The following is a 10413-nucleotide window of genomic DNA, read 5'->3' on the forward strand; positions in this document are numbered from 1 at the left end:
GATTAGGAGTCGGAAGACCATATTCCTAGTTCTGTCTTTGCCTTTAACACCCAAGGCTTCAGGGTTTTGACCTATGATTTTCTGGGGTTTGAATCGACTAATGTGTTTTAATTCTAGTATCATGACACTGCTTCCTATTGTCCTTCCTTCTTCCCTCTTGCCTTCTACTGTCTTCCTTAATACTAGAATGTGAAGAGACCTTTTCCATATGGCAAGTGCCTGTATTAGTAAAGGAATATGGGATGACCACTTAACTGGCAGTTAAGGATCTGAGTTCTACTCTTGGGTAATAATAATAATTAGCATTTATATCAGGCTTGAGAGTCTGCAAAGTGCTTTGCATAGTTTAATTAATTTGGTTTTGCTAACTGTCTGATTCTAAGTAAATCACTTTTACTCTCTATGGACTGGTATTCTATTCCATAAAATGAAAGGTTAGTAATATGGTAGAGTGGAAAGAGCCCCAAATTGGGAGTCAGAAAACCTGTGCTAGGTGTTGGGGCTATTGACAGACCAGTGCATGATTCCTGTCCTCCTAGAGGACAGGCCAATAGGTGACATAGCAGATAAACTCTCATACAAAGTAAGGTGGAGGATTTGGGAGCCTCAGATGGGTGGTCTAGTAGGAGGAAAGCCCACTCCCTCTTTGGTGTGCCCTGGGGCAAGGAAAGCAGGTAAATCATCTTCAGAGGCTAAGTCCTTTCCTATTCTCAGTCATTCCTTTATCATATCCAGATCTCACAAAAGGGTCAGATAAACCCAGTGGTAATAAGATATAAACAAAGCCTGAATCCCTTGTCAGGGTTGGGGTGAGGAAATGTAATATACTGCAGTTGTAGCTGAGTATAATATTTCAATCCTCTGGGAACACAACTTTAAATAAGTTGGCCAAGTTAAACAAAAACCTTATTGATGCTTGAGGAGGTAGGTGTGTCATACTTGTTCCAGGGCAATGTTCCCAAAAATATCACCCAAAATATCTCCAAAACAGCTTGTGTTTGTCCACAAACTCTTGGAGGTTAGACAGGGCTGACCTTGCCAGCATTTGTCTTTGCATCTTTAGTCTTCTCCTTTATCTCCCTCTTTAGATGCCCAGTGTCTTCCAGCTATCCAGACCCCCTTCCTATCAGAAGTAGAAAGACTTGATTTTCATCCATTTATATTTGTTTATATTTAAGTGTGAACAAGTTTCCAATAATGTTTCCTTAACCATTGTATTTTAAGTCTTTTAGCTCCCTATTTTAGAATGAAAAGCTTTGTTCCTCCTAAAGAAATTTCTGGCATCAGGAAGTTGGCAGAAGGAAACTTCAGTGGGGCTGAAGGAGCCTTGAAATTACTCTGTAGAAAATCAGACCAGATTATAGGATTTAGAGCTGAGAAGAACTTTAGATATCATATGTTTTTGGTCCTTTTTATTTAAGGCGACTAGGGAGGGAGATGCAGAAGTAATGATCTCCAGGGTCTTTTCCTCCCTTTTCCCCTACCTCCTCTTGGGAGGTCAGTCAATCAACAGCATTCATTTACTGCCTGTTATGTGACTGACATTGTGCTAAGCACTGAGAATACAAAGGCAAAATTAAAACAGTACCTGTCCTGGGAGAACTAACAGGTATTTGAAGAGATAGCAGAGCTGTCTTTATCACCTTAGAAATCTTCTGTTCCACCCTCTTCATTTTATAGATGAGGAAACTGAGGCCCAGAAAGAAGAAGTGTCAAAGCCCAAGGTCATACAAGTAGACTAAGTAGGTGAACTGGGATTTAAACGTTGACTCCAAATACAATATCCTGTGTATCAGAGAAATAGTGCTGGTGCTGTCCCATTTTTTTGAAACTGTAGGGGCAGAAGAGTTAGGTATTCAGGCTTCTTCCAGAGCGTGGAGCCTGTCTTGTTCTAACACTGATCTGCTTGGCAACCCCTTTCTTTCCAGACATATCTCCACATCATTCCCTTCTCTTGAGACCTTCTATCTTAGCCCATTTCTCTGCTTCCATGGCTTTCAAATATCTGTTTATCTTGATTAGATGAGTAGATCTACATGTATGTATGTGTATGTATATATGTATATAAAAATATATGTAAAACATATATATTTTATGTTCCCAGCAGTTTAGTTTTATTTTAGTTGATGTTTAAAATATCTTCATTCCAGAATCCCTAACCCCTTCAGATGTTCTAGAATTAATCTCTATCCTCTCTTTATAATAATAATGCTGTTTATTACAGTATCATTGAATCTCAAAATCTTTGATAACAAAATTTGACTACAAACATTTTAACCAGCAAAAGGTTAAAATCAATAGAATGAGTTGTTATTTGTAGAATTTCATTTATTGTAAGCTCTTGGGAGTGGTATGTTTTGACACTTGTTAAAGGCATACCATATAGGTGGCTTCTGAACCTAATCCACCGGTAACTTAAACTTCAAAATTATTTTTGTGGGCTTAGTTAAAAACCTAAACATCAATTAATGTTGTCTCTGTTAGAAAATCCATAGCAGTCTGTTTCTTTTGTTCATCTTTTGTTAATGAGTGTTTCTTATTTTTGTGAGCTTTTGTGAGCATCTAATTCCTTACATGTAATGCACATAATTGGGCAAAATAGTTTCTGATAATTTCCTTTATTTCCTCTTTAATTTCTCCTTTGTAAATTCTCCTTTTTCATTTTTGATATGGAATATTTGGTTCTCTTTTTAAAAAATCAGGTTAACTATTTTATTATTTTAAAAAACCTTGTTCCTAGTTTTATTTATCAATTTGTGGTCTTTTTGCTTTCAATTTTATTAATCTCTTAATTTTCAGAATCTCTACTTTGACTCAATTGGGTATTTTTAATCAAGTTTTAAAAACTGCAGGCCCAGTTGATTACTTTCTTCTTCCTTTTGTTGATGAAAATGTTTAAAGATATAAATCTTCCTCTCAGAACTACTCTAGCTACATCCTACATCCATGTGTGTCTTATTGTCACCTTCTTTAATGAAATTTTTTAGTATTTCTATAATTTGTTCTTTGACCAACCAGTTCTTAGAATTATTTTAAATTATTTCTTCATGGGTATTTTATTGAATATTGGTTTTATTGCATATGGTCTATAAATGATTTACTTAGTATTTCTGCTTTTCTACTTTTTTTGGTGATGTCTTCATGTCCTAGTATATGGTCATTTTTTGTAAAGATGTCATGTATAGCTGAGAAATATATAAATTCCTTTGTATTCCCATTCAGTAATTGCCAGAAATCCATCATCTTTAATTTCTTTAATATTCCCTTCTGGTCCTTAACTTCTTTCTTGTTTGTGTTTTTGTTAGATTTGTCTATGTCTGAAAGAGGTTCTTTAAGATCCCCACTATTACAGCTTTACAGTCTGTTTATTTCTCCCTCCAATTTGATTTACTTTTTCCCTAAGTATTTAGATGCTATGGTATTAGATGAATATGTATGAAGTATTTTAACTTTTATATTCATAGTAGACTTATGTGATACCGTGATTGCTACCATTCCTTTTTTAAAATTCAGCTGAAGCATAATAGGTTTTACTCTAGTTTCCCATTTTAACTTTGCCGATCTCTGTGTTTCTTGTTAACAACATATTGTGAGATTCTATTTTCTAATGCATTCTTCTATCATCCATTTTATGATTGATTTCCTGTTCTACTGTGGGGTACACTATGTATATAGTAATGTAAATGCAAAGTATTTTAAGGAAGGCAAAAGCACTAAGAAATGGATGGTGGTGGCCAGGGAAGGCTTCAAGGAGAATGTGGCATCTGGGGGAACTTCAAAGGAAGATAAGGATTGTCAGATGCAGAGATGAGAAAGGAGAAGCCTCCCAGGCATGGGAGATAGCTTGATTAAGGAATGGAAATATAATGCTGATTTTGGGGAACAGCTAATAAATCATTTTGGCTTGAATATTAAACTTATGAAGAGTGGTAGTATAAAATAAGGCCAGAACAGTAGACTGACTTTTACAAGCGAAGAAACAGACTTGAAGAGAAATGACTTGCTCTGGGTGACACATTGAATTAGTAAACTTGACAGAACTATCTTTAGACTCCCTTCTGGAGCCTTGCTCCACTCTCAAGAGCTGATGGAATATTTTGATGCTTCTACTACTGATAATAATAAAAGCTGAAGGAGGAGCCAAGATTAGGGGCAACCACCTAGCTGAATTCTTTCAATATCCTGCCCCACCTCCAACTTTAAAATAATGCCTCAAATCAAATTTTGAAGTGGCAGAGCCAACAAAATGTTAGGGTGCTTAGAGGTTGGCAGGAGAAGTTTGTGTAACTAGGATAGAGGCTGTTCTAGAGCCTTCACATGTGGCAGTGGCAACAGTGGCCACAGAAACAGCAGCTTGGGGACCTCTCAGCCAAGAGATTTAAGGGGATTGGATGACCGATTAGAAAGAGACCCTTTGCTGGCACTGAGTATAGCCAGCACTGATTGGCAACTCTGTTACTCATATGTAATTCTGGGTCACAGGTCCAGAATGGAGAGGATTGCTGGGGGTTAATCACAAGGGAGTAGGGCCCCCACCATCCACAGATCCACAAATCTAAAGAAAGCACTAGTGCTTGCAGCTTTTGAGGGACAGGAACTTTTCCTGTGTAAAGACCAAAGCACAGATCAGGAGAGTAGTGCGCATGCCTCTCCCAGGATCACACCACTGGAAGCACCAAAATCTTGTGGAGAATTAGCTCTGAAAACAGCTGCATGAAAAAACCTGAAACTTGGAGCATGCATATTCATTCCTAGGTGAACAGAGCCTAATTTTAACATAAAGTTCAAAGTCAAGAAACAGACTGGAAAAATGAGCAACCAACAACAACAAAAAAGAATTTAACCATAAAAAGCTACTACAATGGCAGGGAGCACTAAGACATAATCTCAGAAGTCAACAATGTAAAAACAGCCATATAAAAAAGTCTCAAAGATAAATGTTAATTGGACCCAAGCCTAACAAGAATTCTTAAAAGAGTTAAAGAGATGAAAGTGGTAGAGGAAAAATTGGAAAAAGCAATGAGAGTGGTACAAGAAAATTATGAAAAGGGAAGCAACAACATGGTAAAAGAGACACAAAAAATCCACTCAAGAGAAAAACTCTTTTAAAAGCATTGGTTAAATGGGAAAATTGGTACAAAATCTCACCAAAGAAAGTAATTCCTTAAAAATTAGAATTAAACAAATGGAAGCTAATGACTCCACGAGACATCAAAAAATAATAATGTCAAGAGAATTACAAAGTAGTAGAAAATGTGAGATATCTCATTGGAAAAAACAATTGACCTGGAAAATAGATTGAGGAAAGATAATTTAAGACTTATTGGACTACCTGAAAGCTATGATCAAAGAAGGAGCCTACACATCATATTTCAAGAAATTATCAAGGACAACTACCCGATTAGATCCATAGGGTAAAATGGAAATTGAAAGAATACACCAGTAACCTCCTGAAAGAGATCCCAAAAGGAAAACTGCTAGGAATATAATAGTCAAATTCCTCAGCTTGTAGGTCAAGGAGAAAATTCTTCAAAGCAGCCAGAAAGAAACAATTCAAATATCATGGAGCCACAGTCAGGATCACACAAGATTTAATAGCTTCCATGTTAGAGAAACAAAGGAATTGGAATAGAATTACAAAAAAGAATAACCTACCCAGCAAAACAGAGTTCAATCCTTTGGGGGTAGGGGAATATGGATGGATATGTAATGAAATAGAGGACTTTCAAGCATTCCTGATGAAAAGACCAGTGTTGAATAAAAAAATTTGACATTCAAACAGAAAGCTCAAGAGAAAAGCATAAAAAGGTATGGAAAGATGATAATTGTAACTCCTGAGCACTTTATCATTATTAGGGCAGTTAAAAGAAGTTTACATAGGTAGAAGGCATGGGTTTAGGTGGATTATGTTGGATTGGTCTCCAAAAATAAAACAAAGGTGGGAGAAAGAGGAAGGGAGAGGTAGAATGGGGAAATATTTCTCACATAAAAGAGGCATGTTAGGAAGAGCTTTTACAGTGAAGGGGAAAATGGATGTGGGTGGTGGGCAGTGCTTGAACCTCACTCTCATTGGAATTAGTTCAAAGAGGGAAGAAAAAATATATCCATTATGTGCACACACACCCACTCAGTTGTGTATAAAAATATAACTTACCCAATAGAGAAATTGGAGGGGAAATGGGGGGTGTGTGAAAAGAGGGGGCAGTAATATGAATGTGGATTAAGGGAAGCCATGATTAGACATAAAATAGACTTTGAAGGATGTACAAGATAAAAAGAGAAAGAAATAGAAGATAATGGGATGAAGGGAAATATACAGTAATCATAACTGAATGTGAATGGGATGAGCTCACTCATAAAACAGAAATAGATAGGAGAATGAATTAGAAACCAGAATCCACTGCAGAAAGATGGCAAACATGGAGTTAAAATAAAGGACTGAAGCAGAATCGAAGATGCTTCAGCTGAAGTAAAGTAGGCAGGAGTGGTAATCAAGATTTCAGACAAAGCAAAAATGGACCTAATTAAAAGTGATAATCAGGGAAACTGCATTTTGCTGAAAGGTACCATAGATAATAAAATAATATCTAAAACTTTTATAGCAAGTTTCTCTGATAAAGACATCAGTTCTCAAATACATACTGAGTATAGAACTGAATCACATATAAATAAGAGCCATTCTTCCTTCAGTTGATAAATGGTTAAAGGATATTAAATAGGCAGTTTTCAAAAGAAATCAAAGCTATGAATAGTCATATGAAAAAATACTCCAAATCACTATTGGAGTGGTTTGCCATTTTCTTTCTCCAACTCATTTTATAGATGAGGAAACAGGAAAGCAGGGTGAAGTAACTTGCCCAGGGTCACACAGCTATTAAGTGTCTGAGGCCAGGCCTGTCACTCTATCCATTGTACCATATAGTTGCCCCCATTTTACAGATAAGAAAACTGATAATGTGAGGTAAATGCTGTTCCAGAGTGGTGGCTGGACCTTATGTGGTCCTGGGTAATGCCAGTATTAGGAAGGGAAATAGGTCTTAGATTCCTTCTGTGCCTGTGTGTGATTCTTCATACTCAGGGAGCACCTTTTTGCATTTGCTAAAATGAAGGAACACGTTTCTAATAAAGAGTCAAAGGTAAAGCGATTGTTATTTCCTCTCTATATATGTGTGTTTGTATACAAGTATTGCTTGTAATTCCTTGGGATTAGAAATCACATATACAGAAGACAAAGTACCCCTTATGTTGGAGACTGGAGTGCTTTGATTTCTATATGGCAAAAACATTGTTTGATAAAACCTAAAGTCCCTTCATTATGTTTGTTTTTGGGGGGGTTATTTTTCCTAGAAGAAATGAACCCAACCCAGCAGAAGACCTATTGGGATTTTGATGGTGAAAGGGATTGGACAAGACATGGAGAATGTAGGAACTTTCTTTCTGGAACTTTTTCATAAGTGTAGAGCTATATTTTTAACCATGACCTGATACATTTTTAACCACTGTAGCACTTACCAATCCCAGTTCTTGGTAACCAGGTTATGGTTGTGCTAACCCACTTTAAAGTGGCCTCAGGAAAATATGAAGTTAGTTACTTAGAAAGCTTTAGCCAAGTAGAACAGGGTCATAGGATTTAGATTTAATCAGTCAGCTATCATCTAGGTGCTGGATTCTTAACCATTTAGGTATTAAACCCCTTTGCCAGTCTGATTGGGGAAGCCCAGGGACCACTTCAGGATTACAAAGCAAACCAATTATAATGAAATGCACCAAGCAAAATATTTTAAAAACCAAGTTCATAGACCACAGGTTAAGACCAAGGCCCACAGAGGTTAAATAACCTGCCCAAGGTTACATAGTCATAGCACTGGGATTTGAATTTCAACCTTATAGCCCTATGTCTGTTCTTTTCACTGTACCATGGTCTGCATCAGCTCAGATAGAAACATAAAAAAATCTCTTTCTCAAATTTCAGTCAAAAAGCTTCATAATTCTAGGAGAAATGAGAAGTATTTTAAAAATAAAATTTAATTTGAAATCTAAAAACATGGAGGGAATTCAGAAAAACAATGAAGTGGTTGCAAAGTACTTGCAAAAATAGATTTTTAAAGCAGCAATGACAAAAATATAAACCTTTATGTTTTCTTTTTTGCTTTTTTTTTTTTGGAGGGCAGTTGGGGTTAAGTGACTTGCCCAAGGTCACATAGCTAGTTTTTGTGTTGTGTCTGAGGTCAGATCTGAACTCCTCCTGACTCCAGGGCCAGTGCTCTACTCACTGCGCCACCTAGCCGCCCCCACCTTTATGTTTTCTTTGAGTCTTCTAGCTAAGAGAATGAATCTAAACCAGAGACTGAATCCATGTGTTATTGTATCTTAAAACTGTAGTTTGGTTTGATTGTGGATGTTTTGAGTGGACGTCCCTGTCTTTCCTAAACTCGAAGTACAGCAACCATTTACAATATTTATTAGAATGGAAGCTTTGACCTGCTCCATTTTTTTCTGACCTGAACTGGTTTGCCCTCCTGGAGGCAGCCCTTCCTTTCTTTCCTGGGGTTCACTGTATTGATGCTCTGGATGCAGTGTGGAACCCCAGTCAACATAGCCCGCTGTAGCTCAGAACTCTTGAGCTCCAGTGATCCGTAAGCCTCAGCTTCCCCAGTATCAGGGACTGCAAGTGTGTACCATCATGCCTAGCAAAACTCTAGTTTTTATAAGAGTAAAAGGTCCATGATAGAATGTAGAGTATCAGAAATCCTTAAGGAAATGATAGACCAGTGGGCTAAGCATACCTGGTCATGACCTTACACTTTCCAGGTGCCAGTTATTTTTAGTTATACCAATCAAGACTGAGGTGGCTTTCCCATGCCTGTTTTACACACCCATCCAGCTCTCTGATGCCAGAATGAAGAAGGCAGTGAACGCTGACAAGGGGAAGACCTAGGCTTGATGCTTACTCTGCTGTCTCGCTGGGCCTTATGGAAGTATGGCTAGACAGCCTGTAGAATCCCTTCTCTGCAGATGAAGTGGCTGCATCTTCCAAGTGCTCTCCAACTCTAACTCTCCATGAAGTCTTCAGAAGTGACTTATGAAGCCATTTTCTTTTTTGTTTGAAGCCCTCAAAGTAGCTTTTGGGTGCTGGTCCTTGGGCCTTTGGGGTTTATTATGATAGATTGTTGAAGGGTTGAGGGCCTGGGCTGCCATGAAATTAAAAGTGTCACCCATGATGTCTGTAGTGGATTTTGATACCGAGAAGAAAAGTAGTTTAGAAGTTTGAATAATCTAGTAGGAAAATTTTGTGAAACTTAAAAAAATGTCTTTGCTCTGTTTCCCTGTCCCCAGGTTCGCCATGTGAAGAGATAGACAAAGGCAATTTGTGCTGTGACAGCAGTATGATCGAAGACTGGCTGCTTAAAGTGCCCCAGATCTCCACATTCTTGAATGTGATCATCAGGCGAGGATTCCTTGTTTTGCATTCTCACGCAGAGCTTGCCAGTTTCGTCCCTGAGTGTAGAGATGGCAAAGAATTCATGAGCCTCTTTAACATTCCTGCTATTGTTTACATCAACTCCCACCTGCCTACAAGACTACAGCACACATGGAAACTAATTTTTTCTTCTCAAATTCATGGCTACAACTTTGCAAAACTTTGTGGTAATATTATAGACAAAGGTCCTTGCTTATTAGTGGTAAAGGACAGGGATGGCTATATATTTGGTGGCTTTTCATCTCACTCCTGGGCAGTCAAGGGCCAGTTTCAAGGTAAGACTGCATTTCGTAATGCTTTGTAGTAGTGAACCCTGTAATTGGAAATTTTCATTATGTGGACATCTTTAGCAAGAAGGCTTTTTCCATCTTTTTCCTGCTGATTTTTCCTAGCATTTTGAGAGGATACGAATAGCTCATTTTTGTGTAGATCTTCTATCACTTGTAGAGAAGTAATGCTCTCTGTAGGGTGATGTCCAGGCTAGACAGCCTGTAGAATCCCTTCTTACTGTAAAGGCTCTGAGACTCATAGCAACCCTTGGAATGTAGTATGTAGGGCAGGTCAGTGAGGGTTTTCTCCATTTTAGAGAGGAATAAGGAGACGAGAATTTCTTTAGACTCACTTTTTCATCTTTCATGTTAGTTTTCAGTTACAGTTTAGTCTGTACTTGATCTCACCAGCACTTGTGATGTACCTGTGCTGGGTGTGATATGTTCCATATCTTTCGGCTTATTGGTAACATTATTAATCTTCAGAACAGTCCACCATCCCCTCAGTATGGTGGAAGAAAGGTGGAGGCCAGCTAGTCTGTATTTAAATTCCTAGAAAAGAGTCCAGCAGAGGGCGACTTTACATTAAGTTTACATTAGGGATGAGTATACACACACACACACACACACACACACACACACACACACACACACACACACACA

At 37.9% G+C, this 10413-nt stretch overlaps 1 protein-coding gene across 4 annotated transcripts in view; it reads left to right on the forward strand.

Moving 5' to 3' along the window:
* Positions 1–10413, forward strand: part of MEAK7 (MTOR associated protein, eak-7 homolog) — a 58803-nt gene that overhangs the window by 22009 nt on the left and 26381 nt on the right. For all 4 annotated transcript variants that reach the window (XM_069085648.1, XM_069085646.1, XM_069085647.1 and 1 more), the window contains one exon: positions 9337–9756. In XM_069085648.1, the coding sequence (XP_068941749.1) occupies positions 9337–9756 (420 nt within the window). The remainder of the gene's footprint in view (positions 1–9336; positions 9757–10413) is intronic.

Source organism: Petaurus breviceps, unplaced genomic scaffold, assembly GCF_028583685.1.
Source record: "Petaurus breviceps papuanus isolate PSGF00001 unplaced genomic scaffold, PetGlider_PUasm1.0 176, whole genome shotgun sequence".
In the NCBI taxonomy this organism is placed as follows: Eukaryota; Metazoa; Chordata; class Mammalia; order Diprotodontia; family Petauridae; genus Petaurus; species Petaurus breviceps.